Source organism: Apium graveolens, chromosome 4 (genome assembly GCF_009905375.1).
Source record: "Apium graveolens cultivar Ventura chromosome 4, ASM990537v1, whole genome shotgun sequence".
NCBI lineage: Eukaryota > Viridiplantae > Streptophyta > Magnoliopsida > Apiales > Apiaceae > Apium > Apium graveolens.
The window spans coordinates 165261185-165287703 of record NC_133650.1 but is presented as its reverse complement, the minus strand read 5'-3'; the positions used below and the strand labels follow the sequence as shown (position 1 = coordinate 165287703).

The 26519-nt window shown below is 38.3% G+C and overlaps 1 protein-coding gene across 1 annotated transcript; it reads left to right on the top strand.

Annotated features, from left to right (window-relative positions):
* Positions 1 to 22253: 22253 nt before the first annotated feature.
* Positions 22254 to 22700, top strand: LOC141719126 (uncharacterized). The gene has a single exon (XM_074521507.1). The coding sequence runs from the start codon at positions 22254 to 22256 to the stop codon at positions 22698 to 22700; it is 447 nt and encodes a 148-aa protein (XP_074377608.1).
* Positions 22701 to 26519: the final 3819 nt, after the last annotated feature.

Here is a 26519-nt window from a genome sequence, read left to right as displayed (position 1 = left end):
CATTGTGTTTAGTGACGTCAACTCCTGACCCCAAGTTTGAGGCTGTCATAGTTGGTATCAGAGCTACAGGTTCAAGTCCCTGATTTAGGTTAGGGATTGAACCAAAAAGGTATAGCAACTGTGTCCTAAGGTGTGAGTCAGCAACTCATATAGATGAGCAAACCTTAGAGTCAGTCGAGGGTTCCGACGGTGTTACCCTGACATCTCTTGATGTTTTAATAGAACTACCTTAACCTTGATGTGTCTTTCTTGTATATTTATATTGCTAGCAGTGGCCCATAGTGATTTCCAGTTCTCCATCCTGGGAGAACAGATCAGACTGAGACAGTTCTGACTCAGAGAGGACCCTAGACGCGGTAGCTGAGGAGACTCCTTTTCCTCCCCCGTCAGTGCCCCCTTTTGTACCGAGGGATATGTCAGGACCTAGTGTCCATCCCCGTTGGGTACAGATATCAGTATCTGCTGTTAGGGACTTTCCACAAGGCTGTGGACCCAGCTCTGCTTCCTCTAGACCTCCATCTGCACTATAGGTACCTCTTCCCCGATTCCATATCATGTTCACCGACTGGTGAACATGTCTTTCATTAGAGAGCAGAGCCCGAAGCTGGACGCGCACCTCGATCGAGTGTCAGTTGGACCCTTTTTGGGCATCCATGTGCCCTCACCTGATATTCAGGCCCGAGTGAGGACTTTGACTCAGACTGCTGTGAAGCGAGCTAGGTCTATTGACCCTTTTATTAGCTCAGAGTTTAGGGCCATTTAGTATCAGGACCTGGTTAAATGGTTGTTGTTCGAGTTAGGGACTATTGACGGAAGCGGTAGTGGCAGTGGTTAGAGAAGAGGGGCAACAGTGATAGACATAGCTCAGAGTTGGTTTTCAGGAAGTCTGTAGTTGTTTTTTTAAATATGTACATTATGTTGTTGTAGTTTGTAGTAGGCGGAGGCTGTTATGTCAACCAATTTTTGTTATGTACTCGGATGGTTTTTTAGTTGGATATCAGTTGTATCAGTTCGATTTCTATTGGTTGTTATATAGTAGCTGCTTTATTATGTTGTTCAGTTTTCATATATACTTGTGTATTGTTATTATTGTTGTTACTATTATTGTTGCTTCCGTTACTGGTACTTCTAGAATATAATCATTGACTCGGGACGAATCCAATTAACTAAGGACGAGGATATTGTCTTAGTGGCAACACTCTCCTAATACATATGTACAAACTGTTTGGAGCAATCCATTTTCTTATATATGACTGCTATATTTTAAGAGGAATGCCACTTTAGAAGAATTCTCAACCCAATAACAGATATGCTGGGGATCCCTCCATGAGTAAATTGATAGATTTATTGCGTCGGCAGTCTACTCAGCTGGTCCAACAACAACAACAATTGCAGCAACAACAACAACAATTTCAGCAACAACAACAACAACAGCTTATACGAAACAACAATAACAACAACAACAACAATAACAACAACAACAACAACAACAACAACAACAACAACAACAACAACAACAAATTGAACAGGAACAGCTGGAGATCCAACAGCAACATCAGATGAAGGGGATGACCCAAGCTGTTAATTTTAAATCTTTCTAGGATGTGAAGCCCCCAAAATTTAAAGGTGAAGTAGATCCTGTTGCTTCCAGGATCTGGTTGAAGAAAATGGAGAAGGCTTTTGCACTCACCAAGGTGAGTGAGGATTTAAAGACAGATTATGCTAGTTATTTTTTGAAAAATGATTCGAACTATTGGTGGGAGTCCACACGAGCGTTAGAAGGAGAAGGTTATATACCTTGGACCTGATTCACAAAATTGTTCTTGGAAAAATACTTTCCAGATTGTCTCCAGAGTCAGATAGAGATGGAGTTTTTAGAGTTAAATCAAGGGGACATAAGTGTCACAGAGTTTGAAGCTAAATTCACGGAGTTGGCTCGTATAGCACCATAGTATGTGAGTTCAGAAGCTCAGAGAGCGAAGCGGTTTCAACCAGAATTGAAGCCAGAGATTAGAAATGGAGTTGTAGCTTTACAACTCAAGACGTATACTGCGGTAGTTCAGGCTTCCTTAGCAATAGAAAGTGATAAGAGGTTAGCTGCTAAGGAAAAATGTGAGATGAAAAGAAAGTTTGAAGGTGGGCTTGAAAAGTCGGAACAAGAAGGAGTAAGTCAAAATTTTCAACGACAATTTGGAAAAAATAGGGATAGGAAGTTCAGGAGACAGAATTTCCCACAAGTTAGGCCCAGTACTACCTTAGTTGGTTCTAAACCGACAAAGTCCAACAAGCCGATGATCGACTACAAGACATGTGGAAAGAAGCACAGTGGTCAGTGCAGAGAGAACGTCAACTGTTTTAAGTGTGGCCAGAAGGGTCATTATTCCACGGAGTGCAAATTCGAGAGCCAAAGAGTAACCTGTTTCAGCTGCGGCAAAGTGGGGCATATCGCTAGGAACTGCAGATCAGTTACCCAGGGCAGTGTAGGAAGAAGTGCATCCCAAGGACCAGCAACAAGTTCCTCCAGAGCTAGAACCTTTAAAATGACTAAGAAATCTCCGGCTCAGGATTCTGATGTAGTTGCAGGTACGCTTTCTCTTGATTTCGTTCCTGTTAACGTTCTATTTAATTCGAGAATGTCTAAATCTTTTATATCCATGAACTGTGTGAATAAAATGCAATTAATGTTGGAAAACTTAGATGAACCTTTGACCATAGAGGTGGCTAATAAGGATAAAGTGCCTGTAAATCAATTTTGTCCTTAGTGCTCCATAGAGATTTCAGGACATTCTTTTCCCGATGACCTAATACCTTTTGATTTAGGAGAATTCGATGTTATTCTAGGCATGGATTGGTTGTCTCTGTATAAGGAAAATATTGACTGCAAGAAAAAAAGAATTGTTATGTATACAACAGATAATGTAAGGATAAGCTATCAAGGATAGAAGCAGGACAAGAAGTTTCTTTCAGTACTGCATGGAAAGAAATTATTGCGGCAAGGATATGAAGCATACTTAGCTCATGTGGTGGACACTAAGAAAGAGACCCTAATTTAGATGAGATTCCCATAGTAAGAGAATATCCCGACGTCTTTCCAGAAGAATTGCCAGGACTACCACCTGATCGAGAAATAGAGTTCTCCATTGATTTGATTCCAGGAGCTGAACCAGTTTCCAAACCTCCATACCGAATGGCTCCAGTGGAAATGAAGGAATTAGCCAAACAACTCCAGGAACTATTGGATAAACGAGTTATCTGACCAAGTGTTTCTCCGTGGGGTGCTCCAGTATTATTTTTAAAGAAGAAGGATTGAAGTATGAGATTATGCATTGATTACAAGGAGCTGAACAAGCTAACGATATAGAACAAGTATCCTTTTCCAACGATCGACGATTTGTTTGACTAGCTGAAAGGAGCATGCTGTTTTTGAAAGATTGACTTAAGATCTGGCTACCACCAACTAAAGATAAAGCCTGAAAATATACCCAAAACTGCATTCAGAACAAGGTATGATCATTATGAGTTCTTAGTGATGTCGTTTGGTTTAACCAATGCACCAACAGCTTTTATGGATTTAATGAACTGGGTGTATAAGAAGTACTTGGATAAGTTTGTTATTGTATTTATTGATGACATCCTTATTTATTCAAAGACTCTAGAAGATCACACAACGCACCTAAGGGTTGCCTTTCAAAGGTTGAGAGAAAAACAACAGTATGAAAAGTTTTCTAAGTGTGAGTTTTGGTTGACAGAGGTATAATTTCTTGGACATGTGGTAAGCAAGGAAGGTATTAAAGTGGACCCTGTAAAGATTAAAGCCGTATCCAAGTGGGAGCAACCAAAGACTCCGATGGAAGTGAGAAGTTTTCTTGGGCTAGCAGGATATTATCGAAGATTTGTAAAGGATTTCTCTAAGATCGCATCTCCGTTAACCAAGCTAACTAGGAAGAACGAGAAATTCATTTGGAAAGAGAAATGTGAAGAAAGTTTCCAGGAACTAAAGAAGAGACTAGTGTCAGCTCCAGTACTAGCAGCCTATAACGACTCGTATATTTTGTATAATTTTTTTAAAAGTGTTACTGTTGAATAACTAATTATATAAAATATGTGCATTAGTTTCAACAGTTGTGTGTTGTTTATTATTATTTACGTGTGATTTATGGTATAAAGGGTTAAATTGTGTAATTAATTATTGGGTTGCATTGCTTTGTTGTACTTTTAAAAGTGATATTATGGCATATTTATTTCCATAAATATTTGTATTGTCTCTAAAATTGTTTTTATGATTTTTTAATTTCAATAATTATTTTTGGGAATTGATAAAAATAAGAAATCAATATTTCATTAATTATTTATTCTTAAATGATTTTCTGATTTCATTTAATTATAAAATCAGTATTTAATTCCAAAATTCTTCAAAAATTACGAAACTTTCATTTTAATAAGTTTTTAATATTCTGAGAATTTTAAAATTATTTTGGAAATTTTTGGGATTAAATTCACCTATGCGTTATTTCGTTTAATCGTAAAATGCGTGTATAAGTCGCGGTCCAAAAATGGTTTAAAAATTATAAAATTTCTGTTTTATAAGTTTCGGAATATTTATAAAATTTTAAGATTATTTCGGTATTGTTTTGATTTTTATTTATTCGCAGATTATACCATTAAAATAAATTTAAATGTTGTGCGTGGCTTGCACTCGGTCGAAACAAAAATAAAAGGACACGTATCCAATAAATTTGGACGTGTGTCGTGTGCTTGTGTATCAGGAGTGTGAGCTGTTGTTTGAGTTTGGGGGTGAACATCGATTTCTTTGTTCTCTCTATTCTCGGCTCTCTCTCGATTTCTCTCAATCCTCTCGTCTCTCTCCCTCACAATCTCTCTGTTCTTTTCCATTCTTCCCCGATATTCCTCTCTTTCCTGTTTCTTGGTCGGGTATTGCATTTTCTGGTGGTGTCACCTTAATTCCGGTGGGTTCTGCTTTTGTTTATCATATACATGTATATATACATATGGATATGTGTGTGTGCGAGTAAAGTGTTATGTTTGTTGGCTGTGTTGTGCTGCCGTGGTTCCCTGTTTCCAGTTATGTTGCTGTTATTCCCAAACAATGCAACAAGAATTACAGAAGGGGCGATTGAATGCAATTCTAGCTTCTTCACCTGATTTTAAGAATGATCTTACATAATATATAACTGTGTTTGATTTTGCAAGAAGTGCAGAATAAAAGTAAAATAGAAATCAAAATACAAAGCAATAAAACACAAGGCTTTAAAACTTTTCGGTGGATTGGAACTTATCCACCAGAGATATATATAAAGATGGAAACTCTGTGATGCTTGAATAGCACACAGCTGCTTACAAGAGAACTTACAGAATTACAAAGAGATTTTTAACAGATACAGCTTTATCTATCTCTCTGAAAATAATGCTTACTTAATTAGTTTGTTGTACTTGCTACACTTGGTTTATATACTACCAAGTTATATGATAAAAAGACAAACAAATAGAAACAAAGATTGTTTCTAGTCTAATTCCATGTTACTTCATTACCCTATCCAGCATCTTTGATTATCTTCATAATTGCATGGAAATGGTAATGCTTCTTTGCTCTCTAAGTCCCGCAATTAGGCTGCCACATTCCATTTGCAAACACCCGACACATGTGACTATGTTGTCACTGTCAACTGCTCTTTTGAATTTATGATCATCCGTCGGGACTATGTTAGTCATCCGTCGGGAGCCTTGTTGATTATCTGTCAGGAGCCTTTGTAGATCATCCGTCGGGAGTCTTTCTGCCACTTGACTCTATTTCACTTATAGAGAATTAAAGACATCTTATATTTATAATTAGCCAACCTATTCTGCATATCAATCTAGTAGTCAACATGACTCAAATAATCCTGCAGCATCTACTCAACTAAAACATTGTTGTTTGTAGAAATGTGCTACAATACTTATTGTTACATAAGGTACACTCTCGATAGATATTCAGAGGTCATCCGTCGGGACTATAAAGATCATCCGCGGGACTATTGTAGAATATCCGTTGAGAGCTACAAAAACACTAAGGTAAATCTACTAAGGTGTTTTGTTCAACTTATCATCAAGTTCAAAACAAATTCGTAACAGTTGCTGCCATGTTTCTCCCTTTTCCGTTTTGCGCTGCTGTTGGTTTAATTTTGATATTATTTTATAAATTTTTTGCAGGAAAATTTATTCGAGTAATATTCGTGAAATGAAAAATAATTTCGTGCGGGGAATGATTAATTTCGTAATCGGTGGGATTTACGTTGGAAACCCAAAATTAATCGTGTACCCGTAAATTTTACCACCATTGACGATGAACTTCAGAGACTCAACGGTGGACTGTGATGATACGTTCTGAGTCCTAATCTTATAAAATAAATAAAATGGTTCATATGACTTGTTTTGTGCATAATTAGTTATTTAATTATATCGTGATATAAATTGTGATTTGTTGGGATTGACGTCGATGATGTTTCGACAGGTAAGGTTATAAATAGAGGAGTCGCTGTCAAAATTTTCTGAAAATTATTTCTAAAATGCGAGAAACATACTTTACAATATAAAGCGTTTTACCCCTATATGAATAATGATTGCATGCTTATGTGTATATACATTATACAAGTCGGGTTATCGGATTGGATTATTTAGGATCGAGGATATCAAGCATGTCGGTATAACTAATTATGGTATTTTATTACTGTAGATCCCAGTCGAGTCTCGCAAGGACCGAAGTCAGCGTGAAAGCTACTTAGGGTTTATGTAAAGCGTTGCAAGAAAAGTCCCCAAACCATTCTTTTATGGTTCAATACATATGGATAAACTGTTATGTTATTCTCATACAGGAACATAAATGTTTTAAGTTACGTATCCCCTGTAGTTATAATTAATTGTTTTAAACCTGTTTTGGGGAAAAGAACTCCTAAAAGTACCTATCTCGAATAAAAATAATTTGTGAACCAGTTTTACGTGTGCTGTTAAATGAACGATTTTAAAATGAGATAGGTACAAATGTTTTGAACAACTCGATAAAACGATAAGATATGGGATAATTAAGGGCCAGAGTGGCCTATTGAGGTTGCATAAGAGGCTAAATCGGTCACGCGCATTACATAACCGATTAGTCCAGCAGGTTAGAGACCTAGCTAGTCTCTGAGTTCCGGAACAGGTGTATGGGATGGCAGTTGGAGCCGTCTGGTGTTGATAGCCTAATCAGCTGTCTTCATATATCCATTACGTATCTGATTTGGATTTGCGAATCCTATAAGAGAATAAGTGATTGATACAATTGAATAATAAATGTAAACAATATGCTAAAGTTGGACTCTGGTATTGACACAGCACACGACTACATTTGTTTTGTAAAGAGCATGTCAGTCATTAATATCCAGTTTCTTTCATCGATGATTATTTACTGTTGTTCGAAATGATTTACAGATTACGGTTTCCTGTTGATTTATAGTTTTGTTCCTATAACTGTTTACTTAACTGTTTTTATCTTAATGTTCATATGTTGGTATTGCTGAGCGATTATATGTTCATCCTTGCAGCCTGTTATATATATATATATATATATATATATATATATATCGCAGATGCCTAGAAGACCCCTCAAGCCTTGGCAGAACCGTGTCTCAGCCCCTTCTGGACCTGGCTCCTCAGAGGTAGTTAGTATCAGACCATGTGCAGTCTGATAAGTTGCTGTATAAGTTTAGTGAGTTAGGTTTTAATAAATGGTTTTTAATAATGAGTAACTTAAATCATACTTGAACCTGGATCGGATCTTGGTTTGGGGTTGTGTTACTGTAATATTAATAATAATCTTGTAGTTTATATTGTGGTTCGTTGTGTTTAGTGACGTCAACTCCTGGCCCAGGGGTTGAGGGCAGACTACACCATGAAGAATACTTCAAAGTATTGTGCATACCACCAGGCGACGGGACATGTTACATCTGATTGTAGACAGCTAAAGGTTGAGATTGAGACACTGATCCGTCAGGGGAAGCTTACGGAATGGGTGGCCAAGGAGGTTCGAAAGCACATGACAGACTTTCATATAGTCCCTCCCCCACCCCCAAAAGAAAAGGAGAGAGTGTCCCGGGAAAATAACATTCACACAATTTTAGGCGGGTCTCATATTGGCAGAGACAGCTAGAAGGCAATGGACAGGTATGCTCGGGAGGTCAAGGACAAGCCCCTCACCAACATCAATCATCTAAGCCAAAGGCCCCTAGAGCTCTTTGAAAGGGAGGCCGATGATATCGTGTTCAGGGAAACTGATGCCAAGTGGATCCATTAGCCTCATACTGATGCCCTGGTGATAAAAATGAAGATTGGGACGGTGAATGTGCACCGAGCATTGTGGATACCGGGTGCTCGGCTGATGTATTGACTTACGATGCCTACAAGAAACTAGGGTTGTTGGATAGGGAACTAACCTCGACCGGTGGGCACCTGTATGGGTTCACAGGAAACTCAATCGGAATGAAAGGGATGATCCACTCTCGGTGACCTTGGGAGAAGAACCTTGTGTGGCCACCCAGATCGTCATATTTATAGTTGTAGATCAGCCATGTGGCTACAATGTTATAGTGGGCAGACCCCTTATGAGGGAGATGAGGATGGTGACCTCGATCCATCACATGACAGTAAAATTCCCAACTCCCACGGGGGTAGGTTTCTGGAAGAGTTTCCAGTATGAATTAAGAGTTTGTTGTAACCAGGCACTCAAGACGGAAGATGTAGGAAATGTATCAAAAGAGGCCATCCATCAAGAAAGTGATGTCCTCATGGAAGAGGCTGAAGGAAGGAAAAGAGTATGTCTTGAGGGACATGAAACTTGCAACATGATCTCGATCGACGAATTGCTAGAAGGCTATTTCGAGCACTTGGGGATTCAAGTGGAGCCGCGCCCTGGGGCTTTGCTAATGGAAGCCTCTCAGCCTATCATGGTGGTGCAGGAGGGGGTTGTAGAGGAAGCAAGTGATGATGAAGAGAGGCCCGAGAAAGTTGTTGCGAGACTCAGGAAAGGAAATGGAGTCACCTGCGAGGTCAACATGACTGCTGGAGGTTTGGTGAGTTCGGGTCGAGCTCATGAGCCCGAGCCTGAGGTGGCAGAATGCTTAACAATCACAGAAGATGGGGCAAGTAGTAAGGCCTGGGCAGACTTGGACCCAAGAATTCCCCCAATGGTTGAGCGGGTCGGGGCCATAGAGGACACGATATCTATCTTGGCAGACCAGAGTGATCCTTTCAAGATACTCATGATTGGCTCTAACTTGAGCCCGAGCTCATAGAAGACCTGTCTCATTTCTTGAGGAAGAATTTAGATGTTTTTGCGTGGTCACATTCTAATATGGTGTGGATCGATCCCAATGTCATGTGCCACCGACTCAACTTGGATCCAAGAAAGAAGAGGGTCAGGTAGAAGAGACGGCCAATTAGTGGAGAGAGGGCAGAGGCCCTCAAGGAAGAAGTTATAGACTAATGGAGGCATGGCTCGTGAGGGAAGCCTTCTACCCAAGTGGCTGACAAACCCAGTGCTTATCAATAAACCGAATGGAAAATGGAGAACATGTGTGGACTTCATTGACCTCAACAAATCCTGCCCGAAGGATACCTTTCCTATACCCCGGACCGACCAATTGGTTGATTCCACGGATGGGCACGGATTACTCAGCTTTATGGATGTTTATTCGGGATATAATCAAATCCCAATGTATGGGCTAGATCAGGAGTACCCCTCCTTTATCACTGATCGGGGCCTCTATTGCTACATCGGCATGCCCTTGGGGCTCCTTAATGCTGGAGCAACCTACCATCGGAAAACAGTTATATGTTGTAATAACTCAAATTTTTGAGACTTTATAATAAGGTTGATGAATAAAAACCTTGAAAATCGTGGAAAACATTTTAGCCCACACTATTTCATGCATGGGAAATTTAGTTTCCAAGTCGATAACGCGATTATACATACCAAATAACTGTATGTAAACGCTATCAATTTTCGAAGAAAACGAACTTTGAAAAACGACCGTATCTACGAACCATCAAGGAATACGTGAAGTGCAATATAATTACAAATAAAAAATCCTAAAAATTTAAACCCAAGTACAAGGCTTCAAATTATGAAGGACGTATAAGAAAGGATTTACCCCGTGAACCGCTTAAGAAAATTTATTACGAAAACAAATAAGCGACCGAGCGAACGTGTAAGCGAATATATAAAATGTATCGAGCCAAGATAACCATACAAGCTAACTAAGGTAAGAAAGTAACCATGTTTAATAACCAAATAGTAGCTAACCTAACAAGAACAGTAACCAAGCTAGTGCATAGTAACCTAACTAAGTAAATAGTGACATGAATAGTAACCAATGTACTTAGCTACCAACTAGCCTTGATCATGAGCTAACCTAGAAAGATTATGATATATTTTCTTGTAATAATAGATACATACACACACGAACATATCAATTACAAGAAGCATCCAAGAAGCCAAGCCAAAAACTATATCTTCTCTCTCCAAAGGCTTTCATTCGGCTATTTTACAAAGATAAAGAAATTAAATTTCAAAACTCCACTTCAAGCCATGGAAAAATTCTCCAATTAATTTCTAAGCTTCTGACATACTAAACTAAGGTAATATAAAATTTTAAGATCATTACATTAAGGTTTGAATGGTGAAATAATTCCATGAAAGTGATGATAAATAGTGTAGATTAGTAACTTTTCTTGGTTTCTTGATTTTCATGAATTGATTTGGGGTTCCTGTTAGGTCCCAATTTGTTTGTAGAAGGTGGGGTTGAATACAAACAGTACCAAATAATCGAATAAATGCGGAATAAAAAATGTGAAACAAAATTCAAGTTAAATAAAAATATTATTAAACTTGAAAGGTGTTACAACAACTGTATCGATTACAAGGTATTAATCTCAAATCAATTATCACAAATCTAGAATAAATTCGACATGAACTTTTTCTATTTTTGCAATAATTAGAATCAAATGCTAAACGCGATTTGAGATTAAGTTCTAGGGATTTTGATCCGCTAGATTGTTACACAAGAACAAGATAAAGATTTCTAGTTGATTGGATTTAACTTTACAATCTAGAAATTTAATCTTGGATTAAACAGATGAAAAATGTAATATTTCAAGGCGGCTGCTTTTCTTGTTTTTTTTTCTTCTGTTTGAATGATAGATTATTGAAAGAAGGTCTTCTGCTTCTTTTTAATCAACAAACCAATAGAATTGAATTGGCATGACAATCCTATAGCTGGCAAGACTTTCGGTAGGACAATTGAATGAACTAGCAAGACAATCTGAATGAACTAGCATGACAATCAGAATGAACTAGCAAGAAAATTATCCTCCTAGAGTAACTTTCGGTATGACAATGGAAATGACTTAGCATGACAATCGGTATGACAATCCAGATTGTCATGCTAGTTCATTTCCATTTGTCTTGCTGATTTAAGACTTGAATTTAATCCAATTAAACTTCTGAAAATTCCTAAAATTAATTCAGAATTAATTAATCAATTAATTCAATTAATAAATAAATTATTCTTCGCAGATATAATTTATTTTCTTAATTAAATTAGATGAATTAATTAATTAATAGAGAATTAATTCTAGTCTTGAGCATCAACCATTCTTCTGCAAATCTTCTGAAAATCACTGAAAATTATGAATCAATTCCACCACTTCAACGTTGACACTCGATGTACTGTCTGGTTCATGAGTGACTAACTTCCGTGACGTTTCTTCATGTCTTGACTCTAACACTTTGATTTTCTTCAGATTAAATCCTTGTAATTAATTGATACTCTGACGAGATCTCTGTCACTTGATTAAATCCACGATCTTGACTTATATCACTGAGGCATGATCAATTTCTTGAACTTCTTCCAGTGAATTAATTCCTCAAGTCTGTAGATGAACCTTGTCTCTGAATCCTTTGACAGATATTACTTTGCGAGATCTCTCTGATGGTAGTTCCACTATTTACTTATTACATTCTTATTTGAGTTGAGTTGAATCCTCGAATATACAAATAGGCTATGACATATGACTTACAATCTCCCCCTATTTGTTTGTTAGACAATAACACACAAATACCTAGAGGATAACTCAACTAACAAATAAGAAAAAGATATAAACATACATGCAAAGTAAATAGCAGAAAAGTTCTGGATGAGATTTAACATTTTCCAGATTCCAAGTAGATGTTCCTCTAGACTGAACATATCTTCAAGTAGTTCCATCTTCATTTGTACAACCACATTTCCTGTTGAGAAGCCCATATCTCTTGCTTCTCCCCCTATGAGAATCAACTGATTAAAGAAGATCACCTTCGTTTTACCACCTCTCCCGTACAATAGGATCCGCAGATAAAAACCAATGGTACTCCCCTAACTGCTTCTTCCCTTACTAGGAAATCACCTTGTGTTTACCACCTCTCCCGTACAATAGGATCCGTAGTTACAAATAACAATGGTGTGGTGTAGTGTACATTTTTAGGATCTTTTTCTTCCTCCCTTCTATTTCTCCCCCTTAGTTGAGGAATCCTCCAAACTATTACTTAAGCTTTTATCTCCCCCTTAAAGAAGGAATGTATGCCGTCGTCTGAAGGAGTTCTCATATTTCACTTGGTTGGAAAAGAAATAACAAGTGTTTCTCTTTCTTCCTCACTGTGAGTGTGTGATTGTGTTTTAGTGTACCTCACATGTGTTTCACTCTTCTCTCCACTCGTGTTTACACTCATTCTCACAAGTGTATCACTCCTCTCATAGCTCCAAAAATCAGCTATACCTGCAAGGAAAATCACCTTAGCCATCCTTAAGGAGGTCACAGGTGGTGCAATGGGAGTTCACAAATCCCCATCCTTGTTAAACTCGTCAGATAAATCTGAGTCATAATCTACAAGTTGCTAGTTTCCCTTTTAGGGTTCCAGATTTGAATTCTGGGAAGGTAAACAATGATCCAAAGAATTTAGCATAAAGATCACAGTTCCCTTCTAATGCCTGTGAAGACATTTCCTTGTGACTCATCAGGTAATATCTGAATCATTGTCAACAAGTTGCCGATCTGCACCTATGTCAGATCCACTATCCGCAGATGCATCCAGGGGATTTAAGCCTAGGGAGGTAGACACTGACCACTGACATATGGCTTTTGGATCAGTATCCTCTCCTAACACCTGTAAAGGCAATTGGTCCATTAACGAACCTTGAACAATCGAATCTGACCTTAAAATGGTCGAAACTCTTGTTTCCGTCAACTCATCCTTTGTGTGTGTAACCTTTCCTTGTGCATTAAGAATTGTTTATATTTGAGGTGGTGACACTACATCGGATACCTTGGCCGACAGGCAAAATTCAATAGACTCACCCTGTTGAGAGAATGAATCTAGTAACTGTTTTTGTGCCTTTTCAGCCATTACATCTTTTTGAGAAGATGTATGGGGGCTAGCAGTTGTCTCGGTTTAAATACTACTCATCTATGTAGGAGACAGAGCTACTGGGTTGACTACAGAACCTTCCTTATGTGGTGCACTAAGGCACTATCTCCCTCACGCTCATTCATACTACATTTAGTGGTAAGAGAGTGTTGGTTGGTTCTGTTTTGGTGTTTGTCTTTACAGTCTGGGATAGACGTTGTGGGTTTTCAACCTCATGACTGTCAATGAAAGAAAGTCATTGGAGACTGAACCTGTAACACAGAACATATGGTGATAGAGAGAAAATGATTTACAATAGTGATTTCAAAAGATTTTACACGAAATAAGAAATCACTAATGTAGAAAGAAGTTTGATTTTGTTTTTCAATATGAATGAGTTTTTGATAAAACATTGATCACTTAGGGTAAAGTCTAAGTAATTCTCATTCATGTCAAAAGCTTACAAATATCTGCAATATAATGTTAACAAGATATCATTGACCGATACTTGTCAAGTACTTTAGATACTAATTGTTATGTTGCATAAACAATATACCACTGCACATATAAAACAATATGATTGTGCTTAGTGATAAGATAGTTATTAATATGATGACTCTACTTATTCATATAAAATTATAACTTCTGTTAGAGTGCCATACCAGGTCCTTGACGATTGCTTGAGCAGTATACTAGTTCATACCAACCTGAAGTGAGATTGTGAAGAAGAAATTGCATAGTCCAATAGATCTGCAGCTGCAAAGTCCATGAACTGTGGTGCATTGACTTCCTCTTTTGACTTACCAACCAGGAGTACACTTGTACACATCTTACTAGAGTACAATTCCAAGTGTAATGTGCAGCAGGTGTCTGATATGTCATAATATTCTCAAGTCTCATCACTGGTGCTATATGTTAGATACTGCTTCCTGATAATAACCTAGCACAATATACAAAATTACAATGATAACATTCCCAGCTTGCAAACAGCCATATCCCTCAGATAAACCTTTGCTGTTATCTCCAAAGGTAACCAGGGGGCCAGCTTTCACAATCCACATTTGATAGCAGGGCTCTATCTCCGGTCATATGTCTTGATGATCCACTGTCAAGAATCCACACTACCGGTTACACCTGTTTAATGCCCTGCACTACAAATGGATTAGACCTTCTTCGGAACCCAAACTTGGTTGGGCCCGGCATACTTGTAGAATTGTCCTTTGTCAGGCAAAACAACATTTTTAATTTTAACGATCTCAACATCCTCAATGACTGAACATTTGACCTTGTAAACAGCCTTAACCAATTTCTGTTTAAGCTTAGGCACAAATGTCTCCTTTCTAGCCTTAGAAGGACTAGCAGTCTTAGACCTATCATGCTTCTTGTTATTCACATGCTGACGAGTAGTACTCTTATCATTAGACACATACTTACCATTAAAATAAGCATACATCATATTAAAAGCACAAGACATACAATTAGCAACACTACATGCTTTATGAGAGTGATTAACAGCAGGTAATTTATGCATGGTAGACATGGAATTATTGTTATCCAACTCATGTGTGTCTGAGTTAGTCTCAGTTGCTTTCACAACTTTGACTGGAACTTTCGACTCACTTGACTTGGAAACAATCTTCTCATTAGCATGATCTTCAGCACGTATTTCTTCATGAATAACAGAAGAGGTCGCATCAAATGGTTCAGCAATTGATGCTTTATAGAGGGGTTCATCAACACCCTTAAGCACATGTGGTACTTCCCTCCCTTTAGCACAGACATGAGGAGGGGAGTTTATGCCTAATTCTCCAATAGCAGCATTGTAATCATAACCTATTCCAGATGTTTGATTAACAGCTTGCTTACTGTAGAACTCTTTAGCCTTCGAACAAGAATTGAAGTAGGCTCTAACCTTAGTCTCAAGACCGGTGATCTTGTCTTTGAGAATAGTTTTGAGTTTTCTATAACAGTCAACTCTATTCTCTAGAAAAGATACCTGTTCTTTTAATTTGTCTTGATTAATGTGCACAAGTCTTAATTCATTGACCTCTTTCTCAAGGTCTGTGATCTGTAAACTTAACAGTTCATTATCACGACGTGCACAATCTAAGTTACCTCTTAGATGATAAACCATTTCAGCATCAGAAAGTTTTACCTCTATTCTTGACGATGAAGCTTTTCCATCAACAGCCATAAGAGCAAGATTTCCTTCATCTTCATCTTCACTGTCAGTATCATCCCAGCTTCTTCCCTTTGCCAGATAAGCCCTTTCAGAGTTCTTTCTTACTTGCTTTGGCTTCCTACATTCTGTGGCAAAGTGTCCCAACTCATTGCAGTTATAGCATCTAATGGTGCTCCGATCAACCATCCCTGTTTTGTATCCACCACTGCTGGTGTTAGAGGATGAAGATCCACCTTTCTGGAATTTGTTGTAGTTGGACTTGTACTTAAGCTTGGGATTCCTCTTGAATCTGACATGGGAGAATCTCTTGACAATTTGGGCCATTGACTCGTCTTCCAATTGCTCCAGCTCTTCCAAGGAATAAAAATCATCACTTGATTGATTTGTAGTAGGAGGATCATATTCTGCTACTAACTCATTTTCCTCACCCTTGGAAAACTGTACCATTCTTTCTAACTGTTGAGATTGTTATTGTTGTTGACCTTCAGCTACAAGTGCATTAGATGTGCTGACCATTCTATCCTTCCCGTAGACTTCCTTCTGTTGAATCTGCTCCAACTCATAAGTTTTTAACACTCCATAGAGCCTGTCCAAAGAAATCTCACTCAGATCTCTAGCTTCTCTAATGGCAGTGATTCTATGTTCAAGATGAGCTGGCAGTGTTAAAAGGAACTTTTTGTTGACCTCCCTGATTGAATAATACTTTCCATTGATGTTCAGGTTGTTGATCAACGCATTGTACCTCTCAAACACTTCAGTAATTCCTTCTCCTGGATTTGATTTGAAATGTTCATATTCAGAGGTTAGGATTTCCAACTTGTTCTCCCTAACTTCCTCTGTGCCTTCATTAATCACCTCAATAGTTTCCCACATGTGTTTGGAATTTTTACAGTTCATCACATGTCTGTTCATCAAGGGATCAAGGGAATCAATTAATATTAATTGAAGGCTGGCATCCAAGGAGGCTTCTTCCTTCTCAGCAGGAGTAAAATCTTCAGGCTCTTTTGGATAGGTTCTAGCTTCAGTAGTCACCACACCATCTATTATTACCTCCGGTTCAATAACCATCGGAGTTTTTATACCCTTCTTTAACAAGTTTGAATATTTGGGATTTGCAACTTGTAAAAATAATAGCATCTTCTTCTTCCACATGATATAATTCTCTTTATCAAATTGTGGAATTTTAACGGTTCCAACTTTATGTGAAGTCATTATGAATTTTTGAATAAATAACAAATTCAAGGAGTTGAAAAATCACAAAAGTCTAGGATCTTGATTTGTTCGTTAATCAGAAGGCTCTGATACCAATTGTTAGGTCCCAATTTGTTTGTAGAAGGGGGGGTTGAATACAAACAGTACCAAATAATTGAATAAATGCGGAATAAAAAATGTGAAACAAAATTCAAGTTAAATAAAAATATTATTAAACTTGAAAGGTGTTACAACAACTGTATCGATTACAAGGTATTAATCTCAAATCAATTATCACAAATCTAGAATAAATTCGACATGAACTTTTTCTATTTTTGCAATAATTAGAATCAAATGCTAAACGCGATTTGAGATTAAGTTCTAGGGATTTTGATCCGCTAGATTGTTACACAAGAACAAGATAAAGATTTCTAGTTGATTGGATTTAACTTTACAATCTAGAAATTTAATCTTGGATTAAACAGATGAAAAATGTAATATTTCAAGGCGGTTGCTTTTCTTGTTTTTTTTTCTTCTGTTTGAATGATAGATTATTGAAAGAAGGTCTTCTGCTTCTTTTTAATCAACAAACCAATAGAATTGAATTGGCATGACAATCCTATAGCTGGCAAGACTTTCGGTAGGACAATTGAATGAACTAGCAAGACAATCTGAATGAACTAGCATGACAATCAGAATGAACTAGCAAGACAATTATCCTCCTAGAGTAACTTTCGGTATGACAATGGAAATGACTTGGCATGACAATCGGTATGACAATCCAGATTGTCATGCTAGTTCATTTCCATTTGTCTTGCTGATTTAAGACTTGAATTTAATCCAATTAAACTTCTGAAAATTCCTAAAATTAATTCAGAATTAATTAATCAATTAATTCAATTAATAAATAAATTATTCTTCGCAGATATAATTTATTTTCTTAATTAAATTAGATGAATTAATTAATTAATAGAGAATTAATTCTAGTCTTGAGCAGCAACCATTCTTCTGCAAATCTTCTGAAAATCACTGAAAATTATGAATCAATTCCACCACTTCAACGTTGACACTCGATGTACTGTCTGGTTCATGAGTGACTAACTTCCGTGACGTTTCTTCATGTCTTGACTCTGACACTTTGATTTTCTTCAGATTAAATCCTTGTAATTAATTGATACTCTGACGAGATCTCTGTCACTTGATTAAATCCACGATCTTGACTTATATCACTGAGGCATGATCAATTTCTTGAACTTCTTCCAGTGAATTAATTCCTCAAGTCTGTAGATGAACCTTGTCTCTGAATCCTTTGACAGATATTACTTTGCGAGATCTCTCTGATGGTAGTTCCACTATTTACTTATTACATTCTTATTTGAGTTGAGTTGAATCCTCGAATATACAAATAGGCTATGACATATGACTTACAGTTCCTAAGCTCACCCAAACATCCCCAAGATTCCACCATCAAGGAGAACATATCCCAAGCTTTCAAGAAAGGTACAAATCCTTGACCAAACTTTATATAAGGTTTTAGTTTAAAAAAAAATCAAAGATCTTAGATGCAAACCTAGTTTTGTTAGTTGTTTTGTTATTTTCTTGATGTTTAGTTGGTTAGCTATTAAGGTTGTTGTTGTTGCCTCAAGAACATGATGTTATTGAGAGGAGTTAGTGTTGAGATGATGGTATGATTATTGTTGATGGTTGGTTAATAATTTAGAGCGTAAACGAAACTCGGATCGTAGTCGTAACATCGTTAAAATGAACAAATCATAACCATACGTTTTATGCAGAGTTACAGAAAGTATAAACTATAATTTCATGAAACATAAGACTTGATTATGATAGAAAATATTACGAGGACCTTTTAGGCGCTTGAATCGCTTGATTTCGATTTACGGATCAAAAGTTATCACCGTTTTACTAAAAACGATTTACACGATAAAAACTGCTAAGAATTACAAACTTTGGAAATAGAAATGATAGACTTAAAAATATTCAAAAATCATAAACTTTTTACAGAGAGTAAGAAATAGATTTCATTAACTGCCATAAATATTTAAAGTGAAAATATGGATTTTTCAATTTTATAAAAATGTGGAGCCGAGACCACGTGAATAGAAACCCTTAAGAATCGAGAGGGGAGCCGAGGGACGATATCTAAAAGACAATAACGGACATAAGATATTTCGAAAAGAACGTGAATATGACAAGTCCTTGTACTTATTGGAATAATAAGGGTAAAGTGAGTTATGTGAATGATTATTAAGTATCGCGTATGTACAAGTAACGATAAATACGAACGAAGTCTAATGAAACGATAATTATTTATAAATATAGATTTCCGGGCGGACCTTAGAGCACCCTCCACTTCAAAGTACCCAGGCAAGTTTACGAACCCAACTCCATATACTGTTGTGTTGTGAAAAGTTGTTTAACTGTCTTTCATATAGATGCCATGTTTGTCATGATAACAACATTTCGAGTTTTTACGCATCAATAATGATTGAGTTTACGAAGTATATATCGTAGAATATTTTAATGCTACTATAAAGCGTGATGTATTAATCATAAGACCGAGAGTCAGACGCAGTTATTAAATGAAAACCCGGTAACCATCCCGGAGATGTTTTAGACGATCAAAAGTCCGTACTTATTTTATTCCAAGGGATTTGATGTCCACTTGCGAAGTATTAAATACCTCGAATTTATTTAAAACGATTTCCAAAGATCTTATTTCCTCAACTATATTTAATTAATAAAAAATTATTTCGGATATTCATTTTAAATAGGATAAGTATTCTCCAACAATTATTTATTTCAAACTCAATTATTTATATTTATTAAAGATTACTTTAGTTGTTTAAATATAAATAAGTTGAGGAATATTATTTCAAATATTCTTTAAAAATATATTTATTTGAGATTTAATTATTTAATAATTATTATTAAATTATTAAATTTTTATTAAATGATGTAATATGATTTAAAAATAGTAAGACTTGGTTTTGAATATTTTTTGAGTTTCAGAAAATCATTCTAATCATTTTGTATCGTCGAGAATATTATCTTGATGTATTTTAAATATTTTGAATATAGTTTCAAAAGAAACTCCCCCTAATTTATTATTTTTTTGACAATGGTCAACTCACATTATCTTAGTGTTCCCCCCGAAAATTCTAGGAAGTACATATATATATATATATAAACGGGATGAGTTGTGCCTATCAACAAGCAAAACGCTTGGAGAACTTCGATGTGGTTCGAGTTCTTGGGATATGAAAGGATTCTTCCAAGGACAAGAAGGGGTAGACTCTAGTACGATGAGTACTAGGGAGACTACCAAAAGTATCATAGGCGAAGGTACTCTGTGTACTCAGGAACCTATGATACCGCAAGAGAAGGTACTATGTGTACTCAGGAACCTGTGAAGTGTGTGCATACCCGAAATGGGACACATAGCCCGAATGCGGCAAGGGTGATAATCGGGATACAAATGTTTCGTCCTTCTACTAGTAGAAAAGGTTACATATTTCCGTATTACAACTGATCATCGTATACGGTGGCTCCGGTGAATGTCCTATATTATTCTAGTTGGAATTGAGATGCAATACCGTAACTCAAGCCTAGGTGCAGGGTTTACCATTAAGGTATTTGTAGAATAATAAGTCAATAAAAGAATTATTTTGAAAGAAGGTGTGTATCACCGAGAAGAACTATTTTAAACAAACATATTGTTGTACATGGAATCAGACATGAATTTCTCATACAGTCTTTTCATACTGTACATTATTATGTTGGGCATTATAGCTCACATTTGTTTTCTTAAATTGACACGACATAACAGTGAATCAAGATGCCTATTATGAAACTCACGGCCAGGAGACGGGTAGGAAATGGCCAATTGTTCCGTAGGATGTTTGGTACAGTACCCCAGGTAGATCAAATAAGCTTGATTAGTTTCAGTTTTTTTAGTCCAGCTTATTTACATGTATGACTTATGTAAGATAATAATGAAGAAACATATATTTGGATGCCGGTCTAACCTTAAATAAAGGTTACACTCGTGGTAAGACTTAATCAGTTTTGGGACTGTAATAATTATCACTTTGTGGATTGAAATACTCTAGTAAAGAATTGTTTGTTTCCAAGACAATAACCTGTAAATATGTGTGTGATGATAAGTGTGGGGTCATAAAGGTTTGAGTAATTATACATTGTTGTACGAGATAAGTGTTATGCAAGATTCAAGATGGAGTGGCCTCCTAGATCCCTGACCCCGGATTTTGGGGCACCGCATATGTGGATGATATGCTGGTGAAGTCGAAGGAGGCAAAGGATCATGTTCGTCACCTATCCGACATGTTCCAGATCTTGAGGGAATACATGCTGAAGCTCAATCCCCAGAAATGTGTGTTCAGGGTCGAGTCTGGGAAGTTTTTGGGTTTTACTGTCAACCATAGGGGTATTGAGGCCAACCTCGCCAAGGTACAAGCCCTACTCGAGATCCAGTCTCCGCGACAGATATAAGAGGTACAGAGCTTAAGAGGAGTGGTCGCTCTGAACCTCTTGGTTTCAAGGTCCTCCGATAAATGCTAGGAATTCTTTAAAGCAAATAAGAGAGTGGGGTAGAACTTTGAATGGACAAAGGAGTGTAAAGATGGATTTCAGGACATTAAGAAGCACCTTGGCAGCCCTCCTATGCTATCCAACCCCAAGGCAGAGGAAATTCTGGTGATTTACTTGGATGTTTCCTACTTTTCAATTAGTGTTGTGTTAGTCCAGGTATAAGATGGTGTCCATATTCCAATATATTATGTGAGTAAAAGACTAGACGATGCAGAGATTCGGTACACAAATCTTCAGAAGCTGGCATATGCTCTGATGCTGGCCTCTCAGAAACTTAGACCCTATTTTCAGGCCCGTAAAATAGCAGTGAGAACCTATTATCCACTAAGACAGGTGATGCACAAGCCCGAGGCTTCTGGTCGAATATTAAAGTAGATGGTAGAGCTTGGCCAGTTTGAGGTGGATTATAAGCCTAGGACTGCGATCAAAGGCCAAACCTTGGCTGACTTTATCCTGGATTTTCCCCCACACCAAGAGGTGGACCAGGGGCCCTCATTGTCATACCGGAGGGTAGAGGAGAGTGAGAAAAAGAAGCAGAACATCACCCATTGTGGAGTCTGTTTATGGATGGAGCCTCTAACGGGGAAGGGGCAGGAGCCGGAATTAAGTTAATCAGCCTGGAGGGGCACAAGATAAGACATGCGACTCATTTGGCTTTTCATGCAACCAACAATAATGCTAAATATGAGGCCCCAATCAATGGTGTCAAGCTAGCTTTGGAAATGAAGGCTGAGAATTTGAACGTGTTCAGTGACTCTATGATATACATGGAGAATAATTGGGATGTTCAACGAGGTGAGGCTGGAGCTTATCCCACAACGACAGAATGAAGTCGCAGACGAGCTAGCCAAGCTAGGCTTGCGCCGGGAAGCTACTCTGTTAGGGGTCATTCCCCTTGATATACAGAGGAAGCCTAGTGTGCCTGAACATGAGAAAAGCAGCATTGGTAGCGGCCCCGACCCAACATGGATGACCCCTCTTTTGGCTTATATAAAAGAAGGATCATTTCTAGACGGAAAGAATGAGGCAAGACGGATGATGTACAAAGCAGCTCGTTTTGTAATATACTACGGGATTCTATATAGAAGAGCGTTTAGTGTGCCCCTCCTCAGATGCACAGATGAAAATGAGTGCAACTATATCCTGAGGGAGGTGCATGAAGGTATTTGCGACAATCACTTTGGGGGTAGCTCTTTAGCTCAGAAAATCCCCCGTTACGGCTACTATTGACCAATGCTGAAGAAGGATGCCTTTGAATTTTCTCGAGCTTCTGAAAAGTGTCAGCGATATGCCAATTACTATAACAGCCCCGTGGCTCCCCTCACATCTTATATGAGCCCCTAGCCCTTTTCTATGTGGGGAATAGATTTGATTGGAGAGCTGCCCAAAGCAAGGGGGAGTTAAGTATGCAGTGGTTGCGGTGGATCACTTCAGGAAGTGGGCAAAATCTAAGCATATGGCACCATTACAACAAATAAGCTCAGAGAGTTTGTGTACAGAGCCATTGTGTGCTGTTATGGCATTCCGTACAATCTGGTCTCTGATAATGGAAAGCAATTTGATAACAAGGAGATGAGAGAATTTTGTGAGCAATTGGGGATTCAGAAGAGCTGCAGTGCGATTAGTCACCCTCAAAGTAATGGGCCGACAGAAGCTGTTAATAAGATCGTCAAACATACTTTGAAGGAAAAGCTGGAGGAGAAGAAGGCAACATGGCCAGATGAGTTTCCACATATCATGTGGTCCTATAATACAACCCCAAGACTAGGGAAACACCTTTTTCTTTGGTGTACGGATGTGAGGCCATGGTGCTAGTGGAAGTGATGGAAGGATTTTTTCGAAGGGCTAATTATGACTTGGAGGAAAATGAGGTTAACCATCGTCTCTACTTGGACATGATTGAGGAGACTTGAAAAGATGCTCATATTAGGATAACAGCATATCAGCAGAGGACAGCACGATATTACAATAATAAGGTTCAAACCCAGACTTTTGAAGTGGGAATTTGGTTCTACGTCGGGTCATGCCAAATACCAAGGTGGTGAGCCATGGAGTCTTTGGGGAAAATTGGGAAGGCCCCTACAAGATAAAATCAGTACTTTGGGAGGGAACCTACCATCTCAATGATATGTAAGACAAGTTGATCTCACGGGCCTGGAATGCGGAGCATCTCCGCAAGCATTATCAATAAAATTGTTCTTTTCAGACTTAGTATTATTAAAATATTCCTAAGTCTCGAGGGGTGGGGGGTAGTGCTATTTAAGTACCTCCCCGAGGCCACAAACATGTACTTGACTCATCTTCCACTATTTATGAATGAATGCTTAATTGCTATTTATTTGTGCCTTGAATTTTGACATTTGTTAATAGACTAAGATACCGGTAGGAGAGTCCATCCTTGGGAAGCCCATGGGAGGATAAAATAGTTAAAAATTAGAAATCAAGTTGGGTCTCGACCTGTTGAGAAACAAGGTTTACAATTCGAATTGGGCCACAGTCCGCTTAAATAAAATGCTTACAAAACAGATTGCTAAAGATTTAAACAAGATTACAGATTAAAAACGAGCTCGCGAGCCCATCTATGGTTATGCCATGCAAGGACAAAGTTGTAAATGTGTAAAGCTAGAGGAAACATGAGCTCGATGATGCACGCCGGTGAGCTCGGTCCTTTATCGAGTAAACAAACTCGCCATATGCGGCCAAAATTATAGCAATTCTAGGCCAATATTAATACGGGCTTAGTCTAATTAAAATTGTCATGGGTACATTTTACTTATGATTAATCAGAAAGTAAGGCAACAGGACATTCTTTTACTGGAATAATAGACCATCGATGCGAGCTTATGAGCTCAGCTTGCTTTCAAAATAAACCCGCCATACGCGGCCAGGGTTATGATAACTCTAGGCCAGTAAAGGCAATAGTTCGTCACTTTAAAGGGTAATTTTAATAAAGGAGGAAGATTACAAGGAAGTCTGATATGAATTATCTGGTTAGAAAATTGATAGAGGATACAAAAAAGAGATGTGAGCTCATGCGCCCAGCCCGCTAATCCGAGCATACATGCGACCAACCAATAATTATAATTCGGCAATGATAATGCGAGCCGGTGGGCTCAGCTCGCTGTCAAAGTAAAAACATCCGCCATACACGGCCAGGGCTATGATAACCCTAGGCCAGTAGGGGCACATTCAACTTATACAATATAAAGAAAATTAACAAAGGGAATCGGCTAGCATGGAAAATAAGTGCGGGCACATAAGACTTTATTATTTATACAACAAATATAGATAAACATAATTCAGAATTGGGCCCAAAGGTAATATAATTTAAATATAAAGTGTGAGGCAAACGGGGTGCCCGTTTCTCCATCCAAAAGTTTATCAAATTAAAAAGTTAAGAATTTTCAGCTCCTAGTTTTTTGGAGGCTTTTTTGGTCGCGACCCGAGCTTCCTCGGCAATTTGGGTGTCTCTTTCCATCTCCAGCTTTAACTTCTCAATATGCCTGGCTGTGCCCGCACCCAGGCCCAAGAGTCCCCAATCGAAATCAGGGACCTTGCCAATAAAGATTTTCATGAAGTTCCTGGCCCCCAGATTCCTTGAATCTGCGAGAGCGGCCTCCCGACTCGCGGTTATGGCAGAAAGTGACCCCTCCATCTCAGAAACCTTCTTCCCGAGGGTCTCCCTCTCCTCCTTCGCATTCTCCGCGACCAGGTCATGGGCTTCTTTATGCTCCCTCAGCGCCTTCTCATGGGCAGAAGACAGATCAAGCATTTTTTTATTATAATTTTCCATCATTCTGGTCTTCTCTTTTTCGAGATCTTTGACTTGGCCCTCCAGAGCTTTGACCTTAGCATCAAACTTTAGGCTATCCTGGTGATGGCTCGAATCTCATGAGTTCGGGTGAGTTGTCGGAAATGCACTTAAGCCGCGGTACTGGTCAAAACATCATTATTGGCCTCGAGAGATGAAGAGGTCCAATCTATGATATCATGATCGGTGATGTGTGCTTAAGCGAGTCGATCAAATGTGGTCGCAACCACGTTAGAAGAAGAGGAGGACGGAAGGGGGACATCAACAAGGGCAGGAATGACTCTCCTTTTAGGTTCGGCCTCGACTGTCCTCCCTTCCTTGGAGCTGTGATGCATCTTGAGTTTTGGAGAAGGGACCACCACTTTTTAGATACTCGGAGAGTGTTGTCCTATGAGCTGGTGGAATCTCTTGGGTGTGAGCCACTATTATCGCAGCTGCGGGCTGAACCGGATGCGAGGTCGCGGCTTGCTCAACTTCCTCCATGAAGGGGATTGGTGAGATGGTCATTTCTGGAAATAGTCAACAAAAAATATAATAGCACCGGATAGATGCGAGCAGATAGAAGATGCAGACAAAAATGGAATATGAAATATGCAAGTAAAAGTAGGGTGCGTACAGAAAAAAAAAGGTGCGAGCCCATCAGCTCACACTCGACCAGATTCAAAGTACTTATAAGTTTAAGGATATATCTGTCCGCACGGAGAAGCTCGGGAATGCTATCCGCATTTATTTTTTCTTGTCCTTGAAGGACAGTACGACGCGGGGTGTCTGGTGATAAAGAATTGATTATTAAAATGAAACTTTACAAAAGAAAGAAACGAAAGTGCAACCAGAGGAAAATTACATGGATTATAGTAGAAGTGGGTTTGGACTCGAGGCACCTCATGAATATAGAAGTATGAACTCTTCCATTTTCCTGAGTTTCTCGGTCCATTGTGGATAAGATTTTTCTTATTATAACAAGACCAAACAGAGAGTTAGAAGTATCCAAAGTCATTTGGTGAATGTTTCAAGTTGAGGAAATAAACCAGCTACCTCGCGGTGAAAGGGGGGAACCCGCCTTTATGGTATATGATGTACAAAGCGATAACGGCCATGTATCCATTCGGGTTAATCTGAAGCGGGGCGAGCTGGTAGTAATCACAAACGTCTTTGATAAAAGAGCGGAGAGTTGAAGAAATCCCTAGCCTAAATAGGAAGGTGGAAAAGACCATGCGAGACACCCTGCCCCCATTATT

Bases quoted from the DNA above. Each gene is read 5' to 3' on its own strand.
- LOC141719126 (XM_074521507.1), top strand. From the start codon at position 22,254: ATGTTCAACGAGGTGAGGCTGGAGCTTATCCCACAACGACAGAATGAA.